Source organism: Pistacia vera, unplaced genomic scaffold (assembly GCF_008641045.1).
Source record: "Pistacia vera cultivar Batoury unplaced genomic scaffold, PisVer_v2 Contig171, whole genome shotgun sequence".
In the NCBI taxonomy this organism is placed as follows: domain Eukaryota; kingdom Viridiplantae; phylum Streptophyta; class Magnoliopsida; order Sapindales; family Anacardiaceae; genus Pistacia; species Pistacia vera.
Genome location: NW_022195801.1, coordinates 863,107 through 888,834, shown reverse-complemented (window position 1 = coordinate 888,834; position 25,728 = coordinate 863,107). Strand labels below are relative to the sequence as shown.

General features: G+C 36.5%; 3 protein-coding genes across 6 annotated transcripts in view; 2 read left to right on the top strand and 1 right to left on the bottom strand.

The window, feature by feature from the left end:
• The window catches only part of LOC116125781, a 34,146-nt gene extending 23,123 nt beyond the window's left edge, over window positions 1–11,023 (top strand). For all 3 annotated transcript variants that reach the window (XM_031411497.1, XM_031411496.1, XM_031411498.1), the window contains 7 exons: window positions 2,272–2,343; window positions 2,424–2,529; window positions 2,654–2,708; window positions 8,253–8,381; window positions 8,485–8,602; window positions 10,191–10,270; window positions 10,458–11,023. In XM_031411497.1, the coding sequence (XP_031267357.1) occupies window positions 2,272–2,343; window positions 2,424–2,529; window positions 2,654–2,708; window positions 8,253–8,381; window positions 8,485–8,602; window positions 10,191–10,270; window positions 10,458–10,845 (948 nt within the window). In that variant the 3' untranslated portion in view covers window positions 10,846–11,023. The remainder of the gene's footprint in view (window positions 1–2,271; window positions 2,344–2,423; window positions 2,530–2,653; window positions 2,709–8,252; window positions 8,382–8,484; window positions 8,603–10,190; window positions 10,271–10,457) is intronic.
• A 1,298-nt stretch (window positions 11,024–12,321) lies between these two features.
• On the top strand, window positions 12,322–15,046 carry LOC116125775 (tubulin-folding cofactor A-like). Of its 2 annotated transcripts, none has more exons than XM_031411491.1 (3): window positions 12,322–12,379; window positions 12,487–12,585; window positions 14,512–15,046. In XM_031411491.1, exon 3 carries the CDS (start codon window positions 14,519–14,521, stop codon window positions 14,816–14,818), a length of 300 nt encoding a protein of 99 aa, XP_031267351.1. In that variant the 5' UTR covers window positions 12,322–12,379; window positions 12,487–12,585; window positions 14,512–14,518; the 3' UTR covers window positions 14,819–15,046. The 2 variants fall into 2 exon arrangements, with proteins under 2 accessions (XP_031267351.1, XP_031267349.1); XM_031411489.1 differs by having other exon boundaries at window positions 12,323–12,379; window positions 12,482–12,585; window positions 14,512–15,045.
• A 6,288-nt stretch (window positions 15,047–21,334) lies between these two features.
• On the bottom strand, window positions 21,335–25,728 carry LOC116125773. The gene is made up of 3 exons (XM_031411487.1): window positions 25,474–25,728; window positions 22,642–23,308; window positions 21,335–22,161 (listed from the first exon to the last, which is right to left on the bottom strand). Exons 2-3 carry the CDS (start codon window positions 23,247–23,249, stop codon window positions 21,480–21,482), a joined length of 1,290 nt encoding a protein of 429 aa, XP_031267347.1. The 5' UTR covers window positions 23,250–23,308; window positions 25,474–25,728; the 3' UTR covers window positions 21,335–21,479.

Sequence of the window (25,728 nt, the reverse complement as noted above, 5' to 3'; positions counted from 1 at the left end):
GAGAAATTGAGTTGGTTGTGAACTTTTGTGGTGAATTGAAGTGAATTTGAAGTAGTTGATTGTTGGGGTAATTGTAAAAAATGAAAACTGCAGGAATTGTGGGGGGTGTAACTGTCAAAACTGGAGTAAATAGTATAGGTACCCGTGGGTCCACCCATACCCACATAGGGTAGGGTCCGGGTCCAATACACTGGACCCGTTTAGAACCAACCCATTTGGGACTCATACCGGATGGGCCTGCCCCGTACCCGGCCCACCTACCCCCTTTTTCCAGGTTTACCTTATGTCACAGACTGACAATTTCCCCAATGAACCATGTGGCCTTAGATGCTAATTTTATCCCGTCAAAGCACCTATGTAAGCCTTAAAACCCCAACCTGAACAAGAGGTTCACACAAGAGAACAAGGACACGAGATAATGAATGAGGAAATTTAACACCGAAAAACTCGTTTGGTAGGGGAACATCCTGTGGGATGTGACAGTTATGTCTTTGGTCGGTGCTTGATTTCTTATTCCTACTTAAAGGAGTCTATAGTTTAAGTAACAGTTAGGATGATGTTCTAGAGATAGTCTTGTAGAAGTTTGAATTTTGATTGATCAAATGGGACTAAAACCAGTCTTGTAGAAGTTTGAATTTTGATTGATCAAATGGGACTAAAACCAGTATTTTTTGTGGTTCAGCATGTACTTGTACCTCAACATATTCTCTCATCAATAATGTTGTATTGTCGTAGATTTGTTTTAGTCTACTGTCTGTCATCTGTATCATTATTCTTTGTGTTTGCATTTTCTGTTTGAAAACTTTTTCCCTGAATTGTTGGGCCTGACTTCTCAGATTGCTTTCCTAACACCATTTATCTAGAGCTTGGTTTGAAGGGTGTTATAGTCGATATCACCTTGATGTCTTTGGCTCCGTTTGGCACATTATTTCTACCTATATTCTCAATCTTATTCCCAAAATATTGTTTGTTTTGTTATTTGAGAAATATTAGTATAATTTTTTAATTACTTTTAGACCCCTTAAGTTTATTAATTTCATTAAATACCCCAAAAAAAGTTTAAAAATTAACAAAAACACCCCCACCCACCCATACTTGCTAGATTTCGGCAACCACCGTCGGTGGTAGCTGGAATCTGTCACAACGGTCTACAAATGACCGGAACTGGTCGGTCATTCATCGATCTGGCCGCCAGCGATGGCCAAAGAAATGGTCATCGTTGACTGACAACAACGGCCATATCTTTGGCTCTAGCCGTTGATGGCCAAATCTGGCCATAGATCTGGATGGATATGGTCGGAAAAAGCCATATTGACGCCCTACCCGCCAGATCTGACCGGTCTGCGTCGTAACGCTATTTTTTGGCCAGATTCTGGCGGTGGTGGCCGGAATCTGGCACTGTGGGTGGGTGCAGGTGCTTTTGTCATTTTACAAAATTTTTATATATTGGGGTGTTTAGTTAAATTAGCAAACCTAGGGGTTTTTTTTTGTAAATTTTTAAATTTTACCTCTTACTACTCCCCTATTCAACTATCCAATATTATTCTCAAAATCCTATCCAAAATAATAAAACAAACGGACCCTTTATTTTTTTATCTTTCTGTTTCGCTTTAGTCATTTAGTCTACTAATCTTTGCATTGCTGCATTTTTATTGTGGCTTTCTTAGACAAGTGTACAGATTAAAACATCACAACAGCCTTGAGACACTAATTCTTCTCCAAAAATCATTTTTTTGCGAATTTTAAATCGAGCTAAAACCTATTTACAACAGTCAACAAATAATTATTATATACTATACATTGTTTATAAATAAAGAGATCGGGAATTTGGTTTTGATACCAGAGTATGTAGAACTGTTTTTATGTTCCTCAATCAATTAACAGCAACCTTGCAAAAAGGTTTATGGGAACTGTGGACATCTAGATGAAGGCTGTCTTTCCTTCCATTCAATCCTGTATTCTAATAGTTCTGATGCAAGAAGAGAAGGAAAGCAAGAGTCTGTTTTCTTGAAAATATATGGAATGAAGAATTAAAAAACAAAAAGAAAGGAAAGGCATTGGAGTAAAATTTATGTTCGGGTTTTTTGTTCATAGTCTTTAATGCTATGCTTCTACTGGCCATGCGCTTAGAATTTTGTTTTGTTTTGATATGGACCTTTTTCTTTTCTTTCAGATGGATTTTTCTCTCTATCTTGTGCAAATGAGTTTCTTTTATTGCTTTTTTTCAGAAATTTTCTGGTCCCTAAATATTGATTCAATGATTTGTATCAGGTTCTTGCCAATCTAACTTCTGTCAAGTCTTACATTGGTTTGTTTTCAAACAAAATTGATCAAGAGGCTATGGTAAGAATGGAAAACCACTGCTAATGCTTTTGATACTTTGTCACTTCCTAAATAAGACTTATTTTATCTTGATTTTGTAGGAACTGGAGGAAGCAGAAATGGAATTGGACATTATACAAAAGGAATGTTCGACACATGAATCACCAAAACATTCCACAGAAGGGCATCAGGTTCCTACTGTAGCTGGTAATAATTTCTATAACTAGCATAGTTATAGTCAATTCTTCAATTGCTCAAAAGATTCAGAGTTTGTATTCTTCACATTTTTTCTTATTTGATTCTATCTAATATGCAACTTTGTGTTATCCAGCGTTTGTGAAGGATGATAACCGTCTTCAGCAAATCAAGAATAGAATCCTTTCTCTGTATGTATTTTCTATTTTGCGCTTCATGCTATGTTTCCATAATGCATGAAACTCATTGTTATAAGAGAAATGTATGTAAATAGTTCTTATTCACTTTTGCCAATCTATATTTTGTTTGTGATGTTAGCCCAAGTTTATTCAGTGCTCTTCCCGACGTTTGCCATTAGCATATTCCCTGACCCACTTTGGCCATAATGGAGAAGGATCCGTAGTAACGAGGGTTGAGCTTCTCGTTGACTCGCCGTGCGAGGGATCGAAGTCGGTAAGGCTGAAGTTTCAGGTAGACGGAATCCCCTATGGCAAAGTGAACTTCCCGACGTTTGCCATTAGCATATTGTTTCATGTGTTCTTGGGCTCTAGTGAGGTTCAGTTTTAACTCCTCTAAGACGGTATTGCGGGCTGCGAGTTGCTGATCTACGACATCCACCACAGAAGATTTCTCACTATATTTCAAAAGAATGGGAGGGTCGCGACCATAGAGAGCTTTGAACGGAGTCATTCCCGAAGAGCGGTTGTAAGTGGTGTTAAACCAGTATTCTGCCCAGGCTACCCATTTGGGCCACTGATGCGGCTGATGCCCTGCAAAACAACGGAGGTAAGTTTCGACACAACGGTTGACAACCTCCGTTTGACCATCCGTTTGAGGATGGTAGGCGGTGCTCATGTGGAGTTGAGTTCCTGACTGTTTAAACAATTCCCCCCAGAATAAACTCATGAAAATTTGGTCACGGTCGGAGACAATAGTGCGGGGAAAGCCATGCAAACGGACAATTTCTGTAAGGAACAGGTTGGCCACTTCTTGAGCTGTAAAAGGGTGGCACAAGGGAAGAAAATGGCTATACTTCGTCAGGCGATCCACCACAACCAGGATGGTGTCCAGCCTGTGAGCTTTAGGAAGCCTCTCAATAAAATCCATGGACACGTCTTCCCAAACCTGAGAGGGAATGGGTAGAGGTTGTAGGAGGCCCGCAGGTTGCAGTGCATCATATTTATTCTGTTGGCAAACTGAGCAGGCCTTAACAAACGCCTGGATATCCTGTCTCATTCCCTCCCAATAAACCACTTGCGCCAGCCGCTTGTAAGTATTGAAATAACCAGAATGACCACCTGCGGGGGAAGAGTGAAATTCCCGCAGAAGTTGCTGCACTTGGGGACAGGATTTGGGCAGCACCAAACAATCATCATAGTAAAGTAAGGAACCCACTAACCTGAATTGCGAATGGTTGGACGAATCGACGATCAGATCTTGATAAATTTTCTGCAGCTTGCTGTCACGTTGAATGGCCTCTACCCACTCTTCTTTTTTTGCGAAATAACAGATGGAAATGGCTGTACACTCAACCGTGCCATCACGCCGGGATAAGGCATCTGCGGCTTTATTCTCTAACCAGGGTTTATACTGTATTTCATAGTTCAATCCGAGCAACCTGATTATCCATTTGTGTTGTTCTTCGCCTTGTAACCGCTGCTCATTCAGGTAGTGGAGGTTTTGTGATCGGTTCTAATAATGAAACGGCGACCCAACAAGTAGTGGCGCCATTTCTGAACGACAAGGACCACAGCCATCAGTTCTCTCTCGTAAACCGAACGAAACTGCGAGCGAGTGGAAAGACCTTGACTTAAGAAGGCCAATGGTCTGCCTTCCTGCATTAGGATAGCCCCAATACCGTATCCTGAAGCATCTGTCTCAATGATGAATGTTTTTGAAAAGTCCGGCATGGCGAGGACTGGAACAATAGTCATTACCTGTTGCAATTCTTCAAATGCCTTTTGTGCTACCTCAGACCACACAAAAGAATCCTTCCGGAGTAGATTTGTTAAGGGTAGGGCAATTGCCCCATAACCATTGACAAATTTCCAATAATATCCTGTCAAACCTAGAAACCCACGGAGGGCCTTCACATCCTTCGGAACAGGCCATTTTAATATGCAATCCACCTTGGAAGGGTCAACGGCAATTCCTTGGCCTGAAATGATGTGGCTTAAGTATTCCAACTTATATTGCCCGAAAGTGCATTTTTTCTTGTTAACCACCAACTGGTGGTTGAGTAGTACCTGAAATGTGAGCCTCAAATGGTGCGAGTGTGCCTCTGAGTTAGTACTGTAAACCAATATGTCATAAAAAAAAACTAAGATGAACTTACGTAAGTATGGTTTGAAAATGCTGTTCATGAGAGCTTGGAAGGTGGACGGGGCATTCGATAATCCGAATGGCATTACTAGAAACTCGTAGTGCCCTTCATGTGTGCGGAAGGCTGTCTTATGAGTATCTTCCTCCCAGACACGAATTTGGTGATATCCCGACTTAAGGTCGAGTTTTGAGAATATCGTGGCCCCGTCTAACTCATCAAATAACTCGTCCACTGTTGGTATCGGAAACTTATCGGGTATGGTGACTTTGTTGAGTGCTCGGTAATCGACGCAGAAACGCCATCCTCCGTCTTTCTTTTTAACCAAAAGTACCGGGCTAGAAAAGGGATTGATACTCGGCTTGATAATTCCGGAAACCAACATTTCCTGTACAATCCTCTCTATCTTATTCTTCTGGTAATATGGGTATCGATAGGGTCTGACATTGGGGACTGGAGCTTCCTGTTCGAGCCTGATAGCGTGATCACAATTTCTTGCCGGTGGCAGTCCGGGTAGCGGTTCAAATAAGACCTGGTATTCCCTCAATAGTGTACTCTAATTACCCTCATCCGTTACTTCTTCATGCTCTTGCATTTGCAAATTATTATTTTCCAACAAGTAGCCTGGCCCTTCATACTGGATCATTTTTAAAATCTTTTTCAGTGACAACTTGGTTCTGCTTAGAGAGGGGTCCCCAATCAACACAACAATTCTACCGGACTGGTTGAATTTCATCACTGATTTTTTCCAGTTCGTGGTAATTTCTCCCATTGTCTCTAACCATGCAACCCCCAAAATCACATTAGCGCTGGTCATATCGAAGGGGTAGAAGTGTTGGACTACTGAAATATCTTGCAATTGTAACTTCACTGCACGACATTCCCCTTGATAGCTCACCCTGTACCCATCACCAACTCTGACTCCAAACGTTTTAGTCGAGGTTATAGGGAGTTTGAGCTTATCTACTACCTGTCGGCTGATGAAATTGTGAGACGCCCCTCTGTCAATTAAAACCACCACATTCTTCCCGCAATCTCCCCTTTGAGCTTCAAGGTTTTTGGCCCACTGATACCTTCCACGGAACTGATGGAAAGCTCCATTGTTCCTGATGCATCTTCTTCCCCATTGGGTTCCTCCACAGATAGCTCATTCATCTCCTCAGGATCTTCATCTTCCAACAATAGAACTTGTACCTGCTTATCCCCACATTTATGACCCGGAGAATACTTCGCGTCACAACGATAGCACAAATCCCTCTCTCGTTTGCGTTGGATCTCAGCCTCCGTCATTCGCCTGAAGGGGAACTCGCGTCGGACTGAATCTGGACGAAAGTTGACTGACGATGGCGAGTTGAGGCTGGAGTGGGTTTCATTTGGGTTGTGTCGAACAGGTGGTTGTGGGGCTAAGTGGGTTGACGAGTGTTGACTTGGGTCAGGAGTATGTTGGGTTTTGTTGCTTCCATCGAGTCGAGTTGACTGGGTGTAAGATCTTGCACCAAAAGGAGATAAATTCCATTTAGTTAAACGCGTAGACCCAAACTTGACTTCCTCCACAGTTCTATTCCTTTCCTCCACACGTTGGGCCAATTGGGCCACACTAACTAATGAATTGGGCTGTTGGATGAGATTGGGCTGCTGGAGCTTTGATTTCAGCATTTACTTCAGGTCTAAGCCCATTCAGAAATGCAGCAGTGAGCACCTCTTCCTTCTCATCTGTCATTAAAGCTGCGACTTCTTCAAATTTTCAGCGATAATCCAGAATCGTGCCTGTTTGCTTGGTGGCCATCAGCAGCTCCAAGGGACTCACTTCTTGGGTCCCGTTAAACCTTCGGGAGAGAGCTATTTTAAACTCCTGCCAATTACTTATCATCAACCTGGTTTCCATCCATTGATGCCAATGGAGAGCTTCTCCCTCCATGCATAGTGCAGTTGCTGCTACCCTATGTTCTTCAGCTATCAAGTTGAAAGTGAAGTAACGTTCCACCTTAAATATCCATCCATACGGGTCTTCACCGGAAAAGATAGATAACTCCAATTTTCTACCCTTCCATTCACGATGGTGCCAACCTTCACCACCTTGGTTCCAAGCTTCTCCAGATGGGCTACCCTGCAGATTCTCCGGTGTCCTGCCTTCAAGTTTCCCCCTCCCGTAGCTCTTCCTTGATTTCCTTCATTCTCATGTTCATTGTGCTCAACCCTGCCACGACTCGAGTTTCTGAAATTTCTCCTTCGTTCCTCCCCTTCATCTTTTTTACGCATCCAGTTTTGCATATCGATTAAAATCTCCCTCATTGTGTTCACCATTTCAGTTACTTTAGCTACATCCTTCTCAACGTTATCTATTCTATTATCCATCCTTGTGCTAACCATGCCCTAAATCAAGCTTGGCTCTGATACCAATTTGATGGAGCCAACCCGAATAAATCAATTACTCATGCATTCAATCACTCATTTTAGACTAAAATCTACCAAGAACAAAATAAAGGCAGTGATTGTGTCGCTTAAAAGGGACACTTGGATTGATATTCAGTAGCTTCTTACAATGAAATAAACGAAAAGGAAAAATATGGCTAAAACAGTAAAAGAAAAGAACTCAGGATGATCTTCGAGGGTCAGCTCCTCCCCACAATTCCCAGCAATATTCTCAATGACTATCCCCTCTGTTGGTTCTCCTTTTATTCCTTTTTTTCGTCACGCTTGCTGTGTTGTTGTTCCACCTGTCAAACAAACTCATTCACGCTTGTTGTGCTGCTACCTTACTGGTTATGCTGCTGCTCCAGCTGTCCTGTATGACTTTTCCTTCTTTGCCTCTTACGGTTATACCACTTGACTATTGGTGGTCCATCACATTGCATTGGATTTAGTTCAAGATTGGAGAATTTTTATAATCCAATATATAATTGAATTGGATTTGATTTGGAAACTTCATTTTTTTTTTTAACTGGAGCTCTTGTAATCTTATGTGGATCATAAAGTGTACTAGACAGTGCATTATTATTAGCACATCTTTCATGGTTTCATATAAAAAATAAACAATGTACTTGATGGTGTAGTGATTGGGTCAGTCAAAAGCATTTTACTAAACTGAAAATCTGACTAATGCAGAGATTATTTTATCTTTATCATTACTTGTTCAAGAAAACAAAGTCACCGTCTCACATTCACTAACTAGGCTTTTTTGCTCCTCGTTTATAGAAACAAAGGGTACTGTTTGAACTTCATCAAAATAGCTGCATTCTTTTTATTTTATTTTTTGTTACTCTTCTGTTTAATGACTATAATAAAATTTTAAGAGTTTTTGATCTTAAGAATTGAAGTTAAATTCCTTACTGTATTGTTTCCATCCATTTTCTATACTAACCAATTGGATAAACTTAACTCTAATCATCTGTTTATGGTTTTCTGTTTTTATCAGAGAGAAGTCAAAACTCCGGGAAGACATAGTAGGTCATAGGCAAAAGAAACTTCTAATGAGACGTGACCGTCAAAAATATCTAGAGGAGGCAGCTTTACGGGAGGCTGAACTTCTGCAAGAACTTGATAGGTTTGTGCTGTGCAATTAGTTTTGTTCTTTATGAAATGGATATTAAATATTGTAAGAGCTCATTAAGAGATATCAGTTGCCAACTGCCCTGTTATGTAATTAGGGAGAGGACTGCTGAGGTAGAAAAAGAGATTGAGAGGCAACGATTGCTAGAACTTGAGCGTGCAAAGTCGAGGGAGCTGCGCCACAACCTTGATATGGAGAAGGAGAGGCAAACACAGGCAAGACCTTTCTCAACTCTTTCGTTTTCATACTTTTAGATCTTCCATGAGCTTGGTTTACTTCTCATACATTTTTGCCCCGCATATTGTTAGTTATGGCTAGTTACAGTTCTAGAATCCAGTGGACAATGTATTGTGATGGACTTCTGGTGAAATGTTTTAGTTGCTCTGAAAGTACATACCTATTTGTTGTTGAAACTGAGTATCGAGTTTTGAAGATATTTCATGTGATTATCACGCGTGTAATATTGTTTAGATTTGCTCTTGAAAAAGATGACTTTAAACAAACTTATGTTCTTATCTTTTTCCCTTTTCACAAGTACTTTTACCATATGCACAGTGGCGCACCTCCCTTAGTGCCTGGGGTGGTCAGGGCCGCCCCAAAATTTTTAAAAATTTTGGGTTTTTAATGTAAATAAGTATATTTTTAGTTGAATTACATTTTGGCCTTTCTAGATTTTGTTTGCAATTTGTATACCCAAACATTTTGAGTATTTCATTTAGATTACATCACATTAAATTTATAAAATATTCTTATTATTAGAGAGGGACAAATATAAAATATTCTGATTGTTAGAAAGGGACATTGTTTAATTATTACTTATTTTTTTCTTTCACCATTTTAAGTAATTTATCAATTGACATAAAAGGCGAATGAAATTTTCTTTTCTTGATTCTTATACTTTCTTTGTTCGTCTCTATCCTTTGTCAATTCAACAATTCCTTTCTTGTAAATTTTAGTTATAGTTAGTTTATAAAATTATAAAAGATTGAAAAAAAAAACAGTAAAATAAGACAAAAAAGGGTATTTTATAATCCATAAGTTTGAGAAATAGTTTGAAAATGTCAACTCTTGGAACGCATTATGTTTGAAATTCAATAATTGTTTATGATGGCAATCCACTTGAGAAATATTATATTTAATAAGAATTTAGAAATACGTTTTGTCAAAGAAAAGAGGAAAAAGAATTTGTAACACATTGTATTTTGAGCATAAAAAATTGTAAGCACAAAAGGAGAATAAAATTTTGGCATCAATAGAAAAATATTTTGAAAATCAAGGGTGCACAACTGCTTCCCCTCGGCCCTTGCTGGCTTCACCTATAAGGATCGGCCCCCTCAAAATTGAAATCGTATTCATATATCCTTATTTCTTTTGTTTAGAACTAACAGGTAATTCTTGTTTTGTAGATGTCACTGTAGTTTGATTTGTAGGATTCACGGATACTGCACAGTAGAACATAAGATACTAATTGAGCTAGACGGATTATGGTTGTGGTATTATATCTTTCTTTTTTTGGTGTCTTTATGTTCACACGTTCTTTTCGGTAAAGAATAGGCATTAAATATTGCTTGACATTCTGTTCGGCTTCCAAGAGCATGGTCATATGATTTAGAACTTATATTTACCATTACTCATCTTCTTGACATCAAAATGGAGCTAACAGTGGCGGGTATTTAATATTTGCTATAGACGGCCATCATCATAAGCTTGAACTAATGATCCAATAATCTCCTGTTTTCTTGGTTTATTGGACCGTGTTTAAGAAATAAAATGTTTTTTTTTTTTTTTTTTTTGGGTATGTAGAGAGAACTTCAGCGGGAACTAGAGCAGGCTGAATCTGGACTACGATCTTCACGGCGTGACTTTTCTTCCTCTCATAGTAGGTAAGGTTCTTTATATTGTTTGCCCAGTTGTCCTTTTTCATTTTTTGAAGTTTTTTATCCAGTCCAGTCATGGTATTTTACTTTAAGCAATATATTAGACATATCAGGCCGGTGAAAGTAAATTGTGGTTCACATCAATTTTCATATAGTATTGGCTTAGGATGTGTTTTGATATATTCATTTGCAGTCGGTCTCGGGATAGGTATCGTGAAAGGGAAAATGGAAGATCAGGTGCTGAAATTTCTGGCAGTAATTCATCCATGGGAGCTACGCCGACCATTGTTCTTTCTGGATCTAGATCATTTGTAGGGCAGCCTCCGACTATTCTACAATCGAGAGATCGTTCAGATGACTGTGGGAGCAGTTATGAAGAAAATTTCGATGGAAGCAAGGACTTGGGGGACACAGGTAGTATTGGGGACCCAGAATCAATATCCGCATTTGATGGACAGTCTGGTGGGTTTGGGTCAGGTCAGAGGCATGGATCAAGAGGGATCAAGTCTTCAAGGCAAGTAATGGAGCGGAGAGAAAGAGATAGTAGACGTGAAGGCAAGTGGGAAAGAAAACATTCTTGATGATTATTGCTGTTTGTATAGCAATAGCACTTAATGTGATGTATTATTATTAATAGAAATAGAAATAATTATTATGTAATCTTCCTCTCAGATTTTTATGAGCTTAAAACTTGTGTAATCACCCACAAACCCACTCTTATTAGATTTAAGAAAAATAGATATTTAGTTTATTTATTGATTTCAAAGTGTTCATCGTGGCTATACTTTTATACATAAAACTAAATAAGTATTAAAAAAATATAAATAAAGTATAAATTTTATTCTTTAATCCAATTGGATGATAAATATCTTACATACAGGAGAAAAGAGCTCTTATTTATTATTTTTTCTTTTTCGTGATCGGGGTGTTTGAGTCTGTTTATGTGTACCTTAATTAGCCTCAATTACTCTCCAAGGCTTTGAAGTTAATAGTCAAGTAAATTTTCAGTGGTCGTCCTATTAGTAATCGAGGTGAATTGAATTCAAAATCTCTTGAATAATATCTCTCTATTCAATCGTTCAGTTACCTAAGGGTGATTAAAAAAAGGCGCTTTTATTTGCTGCTATAATTAATCTACCAAAGTTTCTTGGGTTTTACTTTTAAATAGAGATGGCAATGGGTCCGATAGTTTCCGGTACTTGGCTCGGTCTGACCCAAAAGGGATGGGTTTTACCCGAGGTTGGCGGACTTGGGCTTGGGCTTAGGCTTGATTTTAAGGCCCGACCTCAGGTACGGGTTGGACATGGGCATATCTTTAGGCCCGGCCTGGCCCGTCCCCAAAAATTTTAATATTAATTTTACTAATTTACCCTTATACTATATATTTAATTACAATATTATTCTACATATATATATCCATTTTTCCCAAAGCCTAACCTTAATTTTAATCCCATATTGAAGGTTTAACATGTTAAAATTGCCTTTAAATGAGTTAGATGGTTTGGTTCAACTTATAAAAGTGGATTTCACTATAACATATTATGCACAGCTGAAAAGTTAGTATAATAAAATATTATGGAGTTTTAATTGCTCACTTATTGCTTAAATTATTTACGGAAATAGCTTCAATTAATATTTAAAAACTATTTTTAAAATTAAAAATATTAAAAAAATTTGAAATTTATTAATATTTAAAAATAAACATTATTAAAAAAGGCGAGCTTGGGTCGGACCTGCGGTTATAAAAAACCCGTCAGGTCGGGCTTGGGCTTTGCCTATCATACCCATAATGGGCTCGGGCCGGGCTTGGGCCTGTGTCATGAGGTTGGGCTTGGGCCTGGGCCAAGGGGTACCCAATCCCGGCCCGGCCTATTGCCATCACTACTTTTAAAGCACGCATGTACCCTTAACCTCAAGGAAGGTGGGTTAGTATTTCCAATACCTTTGGCTTTGGGGTCTTGGGCAATAAACTTAAACGTTGGGGAGGTTTCTGATAGTAACCAATCTATAAATTATAACATCTAGCAGATCCACAAGGGTTGGTTTTGTTGTTCCCAGTCATCCTCTTGTACTCCAAAACGCTATACGTTATTGCCGTTTAACTCTTCTTACCAGGTTACTCTGATTCTATTCCTTTCTTTTAATGGCATTGAGATTATAAATCTGAAACTAGTCTAAGGCCAAAGTGACTAATCAATTAGTTTCATTCTGATTCAGTGTAGTGGTAGTTACTGAGGCGAAGTGGTTGGCTAATTTCAGTGACCTCAATTTTAATTGCTGTTTCAAAACAAGGAGCAATTTCAATTGAGAATTGGGGAAGGTACATTCTGCGATTCTATTCAAATGTTTTATTTACTTATAGATTAAATTAGGCTTTGAATAATCTCTTTTAAGTAATGCGTGATGTGTGTATTTCTGGTTATTGTTAGGTTGGTACAATTAGTGGTTGAAGAGATTGGAATCGTGATTTTTTTTTTTTTTTTTTTTTTTTTTTTGTGACCTGTTGATTTGATTGGTTGAAAATAGTCATTGGAATCGCAATGTTAGGGTTTGTATGTCGATTGAAAGGATCAAAGGTTTCTCTTAGATTTTTGAATTATGCAACTTTGAGACTGAAATATTAGAGAGTGCATTTCTGGTGTTTGATGATTTGCGTTGTTAGGTTCAAGTGAGATGGTTTTATTTTATTTTATTTTTTAATTTTTATGGATTACGGTTGATTGCATTTTTCTAATTAGAGTATTGGAAGTGAGGTGCTGTTGGTGTTTTGTGGATTTTTTGAGTGGTTGGATGGCACTAAAGTTGCATTTTTTTTTTTTTTTTTTTTGTTTGATATATACTATAATAATATATCTCATTGTATTTGTACTTTTATGAATCAAAGTTTTTTAAAGTCACTCTAGCCTATAAATGAAAGAGAAAATAATTATACGTATATTGTTGATTGAATATACATAAAAAAAATTTGTAATGAAGATTGGAGATGGAGAGTGGTTTTCAGTGTTAACTGCCAAGCGCATCTCAAGTATCTATGTTTTTGTTTTATGTAATAGTTATTTAACCTTCATTAAAGTTACAATAAGGGTGGAGTTTAAATAACATTGGCGTTCTCTGAAGCTATAATGTTGTTTTCACTCTAATTGTCACCCCCGGACCAGGCAGGTCAATCATTGCTCTAGAAGCAGTCAGCTACCTGATGGTTCTGGGCCTCCTCAATGGTCCTTTTGGATTGTTGAGAGCTGTTGAGGATTTGCCATACTTAGCATTGCTTGCCATTCTAGTTGTTTTGGTTTACGACTTTTTGAAAATGGTTCCATTCCAGGACTTCTCCCAACCGACTGGTGCTTTGGTTGAGATAATGTGATATGAGCCAGACATTGCAATTCTATCTTCTTTCTGTGGTGTTGCTTTCTCAAGGAATTTAACTATGTTTTACTAGTGCCAAGTCACCTGCAAAAACACAACTGCTATGACTGAATGAGTTTTTTAAAATTTTTCATGTATTCATTGATGAATCTTCTCTATTTCTAAGCTAATTAGATAGGGAGAATTGGAACTACAATGGATGCATGTAATTATAATTGGTCTTGATTAGTTAAGTATGGTTTTCAAGTCTGGATTAAAGGCTTTCTTGAAGATTTGATGTTTGATTAAGGTTTACCATCAGTCTAGTTCACATATAAAGAATGTCTAAAATATAATTGACTTTGATGGTTTCTTCTTGGAATATCTATTGGTCATTCCTATGTTCTATTTTTTAGTGAGTTATGAAATTGCATTTTCTGGGTTAGGAAATTGGACGTACTGCAGTTTAAGATGTTGCCTTGGTTGGGTTTACCTCTCTCTTATCTTCTGTAGTTGTTTTCTAAGAGATTTGGAGATATTGTTTTACATGTGTTATTTTGACATGCCTCTTTGTTGTGCTTTGCCAGCAGTAAGTTCAAAGACATCGAATGAAAGATAGTTGTGATTTCACTCTCTAAAAGAGGCCAGGTGCTACCTTAGAAAGATTGAACAACAGTATTTAAAGACAATTTATATTGGCATGATAAGTTAGTTGAGGATTTAAAATATTCCTTTAAAAATATTAGGTCGGTTAGCACTAAGAGTTACTTTGGTCTCATGTCTTATTTTTTTTCTAGGTGTTTGTTTGGAATATGTTTAAATTTTGCTTTAACTATTATTTTAAAAAAAAAAAAAAAAAGGAAAAGAAAAGAAGTGAGTAATTTTATTCTGAAATACATGTAGGTTAGAATGGCAACAACAAGAAACCTAAAAATCAAGACAAGTACATGTAAGCGCATTGTGAAGGAACTTCATTCGTATGAGAAAGAGGTTGAGAGAGAAGCTGCTAAAACTGCAGATATGAAGGAGAAAGGAGCAGACCCTTATGACCTCAAGCAACAAGAAAATGTTCTTGCTGAATCAAGGATGATGATACCCGATTGTCGTAAGCGCCTTGAGGCTGCTTTAGCTGATCTCAAAGCTACTCTGGTATTTCATCAATCCTTTAATGTTACCCGTATTTTGCTCAAAGTTAGAGATTTCCATTGAGATTGTTGTAACATCTAACTTTACAAACCTGCACAACTCTTTTCCTTTAGTGGGGATAAATGACCTACTTAACTCTGTGTGATTGAGGCTAATTTTTCCCGGAAAAATATGTGTTAGAGGCTTACTGTTCTTTCTAGGCATAGATTCTTATATAGAGAGATGCAGCATTAGAAGGAATGAGTGGCAACTACAGATGTGGGCTTAACCTAGAAATGTGAACTAAAAGAGAAAATCTTTTTCTTGTAAAATTAAGTCACTTAAAGTTGTTTTTGATTGGAAATTATAGAATTTATACTAATAGTGAAAATGTTGTGAAGTTAAGCCACAGTTTGTGTCACACTTCTTCATGTGGATGAGGGGGGTAGTTTATTGATATACTTTAAGATGGAATAAATAAGTTAATAGCTCAAGTTGCAATACTTTAGCACTTTTAGCATATTTTAATCTCAGTGTAATTTCTCTTGAGCATCCTATTAAATCCACAGGCATACATCTGGGTGTTGACTATATTTCAAGGTGATGCGAGAGGCAATTAAAAGTGTGAAATTCAAATTAGTTTAAAACTATGGTATTTCGTACATGAATAGCAAGTTTGTATTGGATTGTTAAAATAGTTGGACTCTTCTTAATGATGATTATAGTATNATGATGATATTGAAAAATAGAAAAAAATTTGAATAATATAAATAAATAATATAAATAAATTATAAATATAAATTGAATGAGAAATTGATTGGAGATTTGGAGTTGAGAGATTGAGAGAATGAAAGAATGAGAGATTGATTGGTGTGAAAAAAATTAAAGGTTTTAGGGTTATTTATAGTGTAGTTGTAGGGGGGAAAATGAAAAAAAAAAAACTTATATTATATAAATGTAACCGTTGGTGTATTAACCGTTGGCAGTTATTTATAGTGTAGTTATAGGGGGGAAAATGAAAAAAAAAACTTATATTATATAAATGTAACCGTTGGTGTATTACCGTTGGCAGCCAACGGTTAATTTTTTTTTTTTTAATAAATTTTGTAAAATTTCATTTTAGTCCTATAATTTATACTTATTTTAGGGGGTTTAATGAATTTTACAAAGGACTAAAATGATAAAAGGTAAAAAAAGTCTGGGCCTCAGGCCTTGGAGGAGGGCCCAGTGGAGGGCCCGGGCCCTCCTCCTTAGGCCTGGACCCGTTTTGGGACCAGGCCTCCTAGGACCGATCCTAGGCCCAGTTTTTGGAGCTGGGCTTTTGGGCCCGGTCCCAAATGCCCAGCTCTAAATGCAAGTGAGGTAAAAAATCTCTTAGATCATATACAACCTTAAACCTAATTACTAGGTTTATCCTGTTAACCAAGTTTGGTTAAATTCAAGTTACATTAACCCTAGAACAAACACACTTTACACTTAAAACAAAAAAAAAAAAAAAATTGATGACATTGTTGGACCATACAATTGAGCAGGAAAAGACCTAGCAAACTTGAAAAAGATGACTATAAAACTTCTAATAAACGAGAAAGCAGTTTACGCTACCAAATGTCTGAGCATAAGCATAATTAAAGAATCCCAAATAGAGAACCAAAAAAAATTAAAAGATAATCTTTAACACTAAGTAGTAACATCCAAAACCTTCTCCTTCTATATAAGTCTAAAAAATCTCATAAATTCATAATTGTAAAGATGCTCACATCAAAAGCCAATTTCACATCCATGAGAAAAGATGATTCAGTTAATGTAGGTTATTTAAATCGAGAAATCTTGGGTGGGGCGACATATTACATAATTCATCATTCATACATTCGCTAATAAAATCTACCAGATATATATTCAGTTTAAAACACCAAGCATAGAGTGGTTAATTAAAGAAAAGAGAAAATAAACACATAAATGTGGATTTTTCATTGGACAGGGTACAGATAGCTAGATGCTCGTCCCAGCCAAGACTTTTTCTATGATCATAACATTTAAACTAAGATTGCAACTCATAAATCTGCCTTTCTAGAAAAATCCAGCAGAGAATTCCAGTAAAGCTTGAATGTCTCTAGCTAAAACAAAAAGGTAATGACTACAAAGCTTGTTTATGCGAGACAGTGAAGAACTACTAAGTTAAAAACAAAAAAGATCAAGGAAGAAAATGGACCAGCTGGTAAAATTAAACATAATCCATTCATATTAAAATTATCACTTGAATAACTGAGAAGCGGTCATTATCAGTATGCAATAATAAACTAATCTATCTTAAAACTTCCTCTCTCTTAATGAAACAAAAGTATTGCCTAATTGTCCCCACTAATGATATTGCTACAACAAGCTACTGAAGTTATAATCATGAGTTTCAATTATCAGCACATTTGACAAGTTAAGATCAAGATCTACTTTTCTCGTGCCTTCAATAACTAAGAAGATAAGCTTCATCGATGATGCTCATCCCTCAGAAAACACAACACGGTTTCAAGATTTCAAGATTTTATATTCTCTTCAACCAAGGTAAAACCATTAACTCAAAGCCCAAAATAAACTATTCTAGAACACAGAAGCAAGTCTTACCAATAATAAGGAATCAGAACACAAGGTTTTTAGCTTTGCAAGCTGAAAAGCTCTATTATTCCATCACTGCATAATTATCCACCATAATGCTGTCCTTAAATGTTTGTGGTGTTTATTTTTTAAACAATTAAACCCTTAATGGGTATAAAACCCATTAAAGCATTATCATCAACAGACAGAAACATGGACAGTCAAAATACATAAATAATAAGCTTCATTAACTCTTCAAGGTTACTCCTTAAAAAGGCAATGCATTTAAGATGGTTGCATAATTGGGTTTTCTCTAAATTCAACTATCCTTTCCTTTCAATTAAAGATATCTAATGTTCAATACAAAAATCTAGTGGCTTAATACAAAATGAATCTCCTTCACTTTAAACTAGTAAATAAATGAACTGATTTTTGAAATTTTGACATACAACCATGATAAAAAAAATCTTAATTTCAATTTGCACTTCTCTGGCTTCTCAATTATTCATTAAATTTAATAATTCAACAAATTCATAACAAGTTGTGAAAAAGTCAAGAATTGAATAAGAAACTCATGTGCAAACCAAAAGGCAAAAAGAACTAAAACGACCACAACTGATCCCACACAAAGTAATTAAAAACGAAACGAAATTTCTCAAAGTCAAAAGGGAAGTGAACTTATAAGTGGGGAAATGGGAAATCTTCTAAATAATCATAATAATGAAAATAATAATTCTGGGATGGCATGCGAAAAGCGAGCAAAGTTGAACATCATTTCATTTGATGGGTGTTTGGAAAGAAGAAGAGGATGATGATGAGAGAAAGAGGAGAGAGAAAAATATAAATGTGGGATTTCACGTAGACGTGAAGGATCACGAGAAAACAAACAATAGACGGAGAAAGTAAAGCAATTTTTTGATTTTATGGGAATAAATAATGAAAATAATTGAGAGGACGTGAGACAGCTGGAAACAACGCTGGTTGGTTGATATTAAGAGAAGATATCGCTTTCACATACATTTCTCTCTCACTTCTCCTTCTAACTGTCTCTCTCTTTCTTATCTATTCTACTCTTTTATTTTATTTTCATAATTCTATGACTTCTTTTTTAAATTCAATTAAAATAAATCTATTTTGAAAATAATCTAAGTTAGATATCGGTTTTTATTCTTCTTTAGTTTGAGATTGATTTGAAAAAATCATAGAAACAATTTATTTATTATTTTTCTTAAAACTATTGATTTAATTTGATATATATAAGCTTAAATTTTATGCTTGGATCCTAAGTATAAGCACACAACGATTTTCGAAAGTTATTGAAAAAGCTCATAGCGTTAACCTCGTGCAAGCTAGTTAATGAAGCAATGCAAGTAGACCTGGGCAAGGGACCGATCCTTGCGGGCCCAAGCCTGGGCCCGTTTGGGACTGGTCCTAAATGGACCAGTCTCTCATGGGCCTAGACCAGTCCCAGGCCATGAGAAAAACCAGGACCCAGACCAGGCCTTAGCCTGGTTGAGACTGGTCCCATAGACCCAGGACCGGTCCCATGGGGTTGGAAAATTTTATTTTCTCCCCTCAATTTTTTTTAATTTTGGGGGCAAAACGAAATTTTATAGGGGTTTTTAGTATTTTTTGGGGTTGATTAGTAAGTTTCTAAAAATTTAATTAATTTTAAAAAATAATAAATTAATAGTTAATTTTAATTTTTAACATAAATAATATTCACATTTCACAAATTCACGCTTCACAATAAAACAATTAAATAATTTTTTTATTAATTATTCATCTTCAATTCATCGTCACACTAGTTACATAATTCAAATCTGTATTCCTAAAGAGTTCGAGTAGTTGATCTTCAGGGTGCTATGTAGTCTTTATTCTGCATGAGTCCAATCCCGTAAACATGTTCACTTCAATCATCTCACGGTTAAAGAACATCTTCTGTCTTCAACAATCCGACCACTCGTTGAAAATGTTGACTTGGATGCAATTGTAGAAACCGACACAGATAAAATGTCACGTGCCATTTGGGATTAATGGGGAATTGACTTTCTTGTTGGTTCCACACATTAAAGAATATCATGTCAAGTTGCTCCTTCATCGTCATAAAGGTCAAGTCCACCTGTAGGTAGCGAGTTATCTCATTTGGTCTATGTATGTACGAGCTGGAGCTAGAGCTGGAGCTTCCGCTACGTCCCACATACGCCCACTTGCTCATCCTTGAGGGGGGGCTACATCAAGGTCCTGATCGCCTCTCCTAGATGTTCCACTCTACTTCCACTTCTACTTCCATTGTATTTGTTTCTCATATAAAGAGAAAGCCTATCCAATTTGTGTTTAAAGTCAGTCAAATAAACGTATAATCATGTCCTAAATAATGGCCTAACTCAGTAATTACACCGTTAACTACGGTAATTTAAACCTAGGATCTAGAAAAAGGCCTAATCCATATAAGAATGAAATATCTAACCAATATCTCTTATATTTTCTTCCATACTTGAAACAATTTCAAAAATGTCATGTCTATATTGATCAAAAGTTTTAGCAATTTGAACTAAAATATCTAACACTAAATTAGTAGTTGGATAATAAATACCACTTAATGTATTAGTAGCATCATAAAAATTTTAAGAAATGAATAAAAAGTTCACAACCGCCCAATCATCAAGTTGACAACTTCCTCTGGATAGTTTCTCCGTTGACGAAATCTGTAATTTGTTTCGCGGTTGGCAAAGCTTTTTCCAACATCAAGTAGGTAGATTCCAACGGAGAGCATGTCTGTACATAACTTCAAAGATCGAACCGGTGGGTCCTCTTGCTTACAATATTTGATATACTCCGCCATCTTTTATTGCTACCGCCGACGATAAATCCATAGCTCTACGCACCCTCTCAATCTTTGAATGTATAGCATCTAAACCTACTGCTTTAACTATCAAATTGATGATGTGACAAGCACATCTCTAGTGATAAAATTTACCTTCACCATCGGATCCAATTTCTTTTGAAATAAAGATATTGCCGCAGTGTTAGCAGCTGCATTATCAAGCGTTAGCGCTACAACTCTATCAGTTAATAAATATTCTTGCAAAACTTCAAGAATTGAAATAAATAGTTTCAACACTATGTTTTTTCATATGTGTTTAAAACCTATCAATTTTTGTTGTAAACCCCAATTATATCTAAGAATGTACTGTAACAGTTAAAATCGGTTTTTGATCTATAAGCCCATATGTCTGATGTAGGTGCAATATATATCCTAAAATTTGAAATTCGTTTTTAAGTTTATTATTTATTTTGTTATAAAGTTTTAGTATATCTCTTCTACTTGTATTTCTACTAACAGGGGTTATAGGCGGACAAAATGCAGTTTTAACCATATTAACAAAAAAAGGATTTTCAGATAAACAAATGGGAGAGTCCGTAGCAACTATATATCTTGCTATTTCCTCTCGTGCAACATGTGTATTGTATTGCCATGTTAGAGAGTTGAGGATTGTGGATTAAATTAAGTTGAGTTTGAATTTGTCTACCTGATCCGCTTGAAGATGCATTTATTTGGGGATGCTTCTTCTTTACGTGTCGTCGCATCGTCGAAGTCCCCTTCTCAGCCCCATAATGGTTCCACAAAATTACATATCCCACACATCTTTCTCTCTCCCCCCATTTGTCTTTGGCTGTTTGATTTGGTGAAGTATCGCCAGACATCGGACACGACCCTCTTTGATGGTCGGGGGGGTTGGGCTATGTCCGTGTCCGTTGACCGCAGCTCACTGTGTTTGGCTACACCTCGTCCCGACCGATGTGTGTTGGAATTACAGCTGCATCCTCTGGAGGAAATGGTGAAAATGGATTGAAGGCTTCAATTTCTTCGGTGATAACGTAAAAACTCATTTGGGAAGACATTATAAATTTAAGATGAAACTCTAATTGAAGAAATCTATCATGTATCGTAAATTGAAGTTAGTTTTTGTGTCAATTAACTGTACTGATATCATTAATGAGTCGACCAAATTTGGGAAGAAGAGAAGTAATCCATCCAGAATCAGAAAAGAAAAAAAAAAATCCTGTACACAATGCCAAATGTTACAACAATCATCATTTAGGATAAAATAGAGCCATTCGTTGTTCATGGAAATTAAACATTTCATTTCTACTTTCATAAGGAATGGTGAGACCGTCTCCTCAGCTTTCTCCGGAAAGGCCTGCATGCTTCAATGCTGAGATCAACTGCTGCTGCAAGTGCCATAAAGATGGCAGCATCCTCCACACATGTCACATGTCGCATCGCTAGTTGTACCATTGGCTTGCTGCTCTTACCTTCTCCTTGCACTCTACAGCTCATCACAAACCCACCAACAACTGGACCCAATCCAGAAAAATCTCCACTGCTTTGCGGACTTGGAATTGGAGTAGCAGCTGTCCGCATCTGTTTGTCAGTGTCGATAAAAAACTCTCCACCCTTCTCGGCACTTAAAAATATCTCAGACATGAGAACATCGCCAGCTTCCTGGACTTCCGAAAGGAGATGAAATCGGCAGCAAATGGAGTCTCTGATGCCACGCTCACGCCACGCTTCAAGCTTTCCCCATGGCTGCCAGCTCTCAGGCCTGCATGAATCAGGGCGAACAATCAACCAAGCTCCTGGGTTGGACCTAGCAACCCAATCACAACCTGTTGATGGAACAAAGGGAGTTGTTATGAATGCTGCCGCAACAGCCGAGCCAGAGAGGTCGTGTATCTTCACCTTCCATCCCTTTCTTTCCCTTCTTTCAGTCTCTATATCAGCACTGTCAGCAGAACCTGACCAGTAAATGCTCAACGGGTCCACCTGTGGCACCCTGCCATTCATTGCAACTACCAAAAGTTTCATTAACAACGAACTAATGCCTGGAAAAATAGCAGGTCATTCTATTTAAGTTCCATGACCAACAAAAAATATTTATCAAGAAATATTCCAAAACCACTTCTAACACATATACTCAGTCAAAGGAAAATATACTTTCAAAGATCTTGAAAGGATTGAATACCGTTAAAATCTGACAATCAAATGATTCTTAATACTATTTATTCTTCAAACCAAAAAAAAAAAAACTTAGAGCTGGCTGAATATTTGAAGAACTTAAAAAAAATAAATTATTTTATATTCAATAATATACTTTCATTTTTATTTTTAATAGTGCTTCTCATAAAATTCTAAAACTTCTTTTTTACTATTCTTATTTTTTACATGCGAACAAGAAAGTTTAATACTATTTAGAGGAGAGAGCTAGTTTGGAGCTTTTTCAAGAATAAATTTTGGGTAAAAAAGGACACATCACCTGTCTCGACTAAACTTGCAACTAAAAATTGGTTGCTTGATGGAACCTTGAAGCTGGACTATCTGAGGGCTCAACATTGTCACATCTTCAAACTGGAAGACATATCTTGGATCAGGATCCAGTTTCACTCTTAAATGAAGCTCTGCTCCTGGTTTTCCGCTCTCCTGCTTGTTTTTTCCAATACCTATCCACCCATTAAAAAGAATTATTGGTTTCCCTTCACCCCATTCGGGACCCACTTCCAATCTAAAAGTCCCAATCTGGTGTTTTTTGACGCCGACACCACAATGGAACCCTTTCCTCCCTGAGAAAACTACAATCTCCAAATATGCATGAGGGTTATAAAAACAGCCAGGTGTCAACAAGGCTTTCAGATCATTTTCTTCCAGATAAAAGCTCGAGGCAATGCTATGAATATCAGGTAGAGCTTCAGGTGAGGATACTAATGGAACTGATGTGGTCTGTACTGGGAAACCCCGAAGTCGTATCTCACACAAACATGGGGAAGTAAATGCATGGATTTCAGATTTGGCAGAATTCAAAGTTGATCCAGGAATCCTCAGCCCAAGTGAGCCTATTGACAACCTTATGAAAGCCTGAGGATCCATTCTTGTCACAAATCTCTCCCCATTGGATCAAAAGCCCTATGCTTGGACAGCTAAAGAACCTTAGCAAGTTGTAAGAAAAAAATCATAATTAGACCATGAACAACCTGACAAACAATCAGTAAAAGAGATGCCAGTAGGAGAATAATGTCAATGCTCCTTTTCCTATGATTTTATCCATCTAACTATGATTGCATAGTTAATGTTTTTCAACTTGCAATATTGCTATAAATAGTGACAAAGGTGATGAACTGAATAGAGGGGTAAATAAAACAGATTAAACTTGATTAAAAAACCATTTCGATGAGTTTAGGGTCTACGGTCTAGTCTCTATATGGCATTCTCTCTAAATATCTTCTAGTTAAATAATAGACTCAGCAGATATACAAAGTAAACAGGTAAAGTAGAACAGACAAGTTTTATCACAGTATCCAATCCAGCCTAAGCAACACAGAAGAAAGAAAGGAGTTGACATTTTCGGTCAGTTACGCTACCAAATGTCTGAGCATAAGCTATAATTAAAGAATCCCAAATAGAGAACCCAAAAAGAAATTAAAAGATAATGCTTTAACACTAAGTAAGTAACATCCAAAACCTTCTCCTTTCTTATATAAAGTCTTAAAAAATCTCATAAATTCATAATTGTAAAGATGCTCATATCAAAAGCCAATTTCACATCCATGAGAAAAGATGATTCAGTTAATGTTAGGTTATTTAAATCGAGAAATCTTGGGTGGGGCAGACATATTACATCATTCATCATTCATACATTCGTCTAATAAAATCTTACCAGATATATATTCAGTTTAAAACTACCAAGCATAAGAGTGGTTAATTAAAGAAAAGAGAAGATAAACACATAAATGTGGATTTTTCATTGGACAGGGTACAGATAGCTAGGATGCTCGTCCCAGCCAAGACTTTTTCTATGATCATAACATTTAAACTAAGATTGCAACTCATGAAATCTGCCTTTCTAGAAAAATCCAGCAGAGAATTCCAGTAAAGCTTGGATGTCTCTAGCTAAAACAAAAAAGGTAATGACTACAAAGCTTGTTTATGCTGAGACAGTGAAGAACTACTAAGTTAAAAACAAAAAATGATCAAGGAAGAAAATGGAGCCAGCTGGTAAAATTAAACATAATCCATTCATATTAAAAATTATCACTTGAATAACTGAGAAGCGGTCATTATCAGTATGCAATAATAAACTAATCTATCTTAAAATACTTCCTCTCTTCCTTAATGAAACAAAAGTATTAGCCTAATTGTCCCCACATAATGATATTGCTACAACAAACTACTAAAGTTATAATCATGAGTTTCAGATTTATCAGCACATTTGACAAGTTTAAGATCAAGATCTACTTTTCTCTGTGCCTTCAATATACTAAGAAAGATAATAAGCTTCATCGATGATGCTCATCCCTCAGAAAACTACAACACAGTTTCAAGAGTTTCAAAATTTTATATTCTCTTCAACCAAGGTAAAACCATTAACTCAAAGCCCAAAATAAACTATTCTAAGAACACAGAAGCAAGTCTTACCAATAATAAGGAATTCAGAACACAAGGTTTTCTAGCTTTGCAAGCTGAAAAGCTCTATATTCCATCACTGCATAATATATCCAAAGCCATAATGCTCTCCTTAAATGTTTGTGGGTGGTTTATTTTTTAAACAATTAAACCCTTAATGGGTATAAAACCCATTAAAGCATTATCATCAACAGACAGAATATGGACAGTCAAAATACACTAAATAATAAAGCTTCATTAACTCTTCAAGGGTTACTCCTTAAAAAGGAAATGCATTTAAGATGGTTGCATAATTGGGTTATTCTCATAAATTCATACTATCCTTTCCTTTCAATTAAAGATATCTAATGTTACAATACAAAAATCTAGTGGCTTATAATACAAAATGAATCTCCTTCACTTTAAACTAGTAAATAAATGAACTGATTTTTGAAATTTTGACATACTACCATGATTAAAAAAAATCTTAAATTTCAATTTGCACTTCTCTGGCTTCTCAATTATTCATTAAATTTATAAATTTTCAACAAATTCATAACAAGTATGTGAAAAAGTCAAGAATTGAATTAAGAAACTCATGTGCAAACCAAAAGGCAAAAAGAACTAAAACGACCACAACTGATCCCAAACACAAAGTAATTAAAAACAGAAACGAAATTTCTCAAAGTCAAAAGAGGGAAGGTGAACTTACTAAGTGGGGAAATGGGAAATCTTCTAAATAATCATAATAATGAAAATAATAATTCTGGGATGGGCATGCGAAAAGCGAGCAAAGTTGAACATCATTTCATTTGATGGGGTGTTTGAGAAAGAAGAAGAGGATGATGATGATGATGGAAATAAGAGGGAGAGAGAGAGAAAATATAAATAAATGTGGGATTTCACGTAGACTGTGAACGGATCACGAGAAAACAAAGCAATAGACGGAGAAAGTAAAGCAATTTTT

What these genes read in the sequence shown, in the direction of transcription:
- LOC116125773 (XM_031411487.1), bottom strand. Translation starts at nt 23,249, where the DNA reads ATGGATCCTCAGGCTTTCATAAGGTTGTCAATAGGCTCACTTGGGCTG. An exon ending in TGCAAGTTTAGTCGAGACAG is followed by an intron (nt 22,162 to 22,641) that starts GTGATGTGTCCT and finishes AATGAATGGCAG; the next exon opens with GGTGCCACAGGTGGACCCGT.
- LOC116125775 (XM_031411491.1), top strand. Translation starts at nt 14,519, where the DNA reads ATGGCAACAACAAGAAACCTAAAAATCAAGACAAGTACATGTAAGCGC.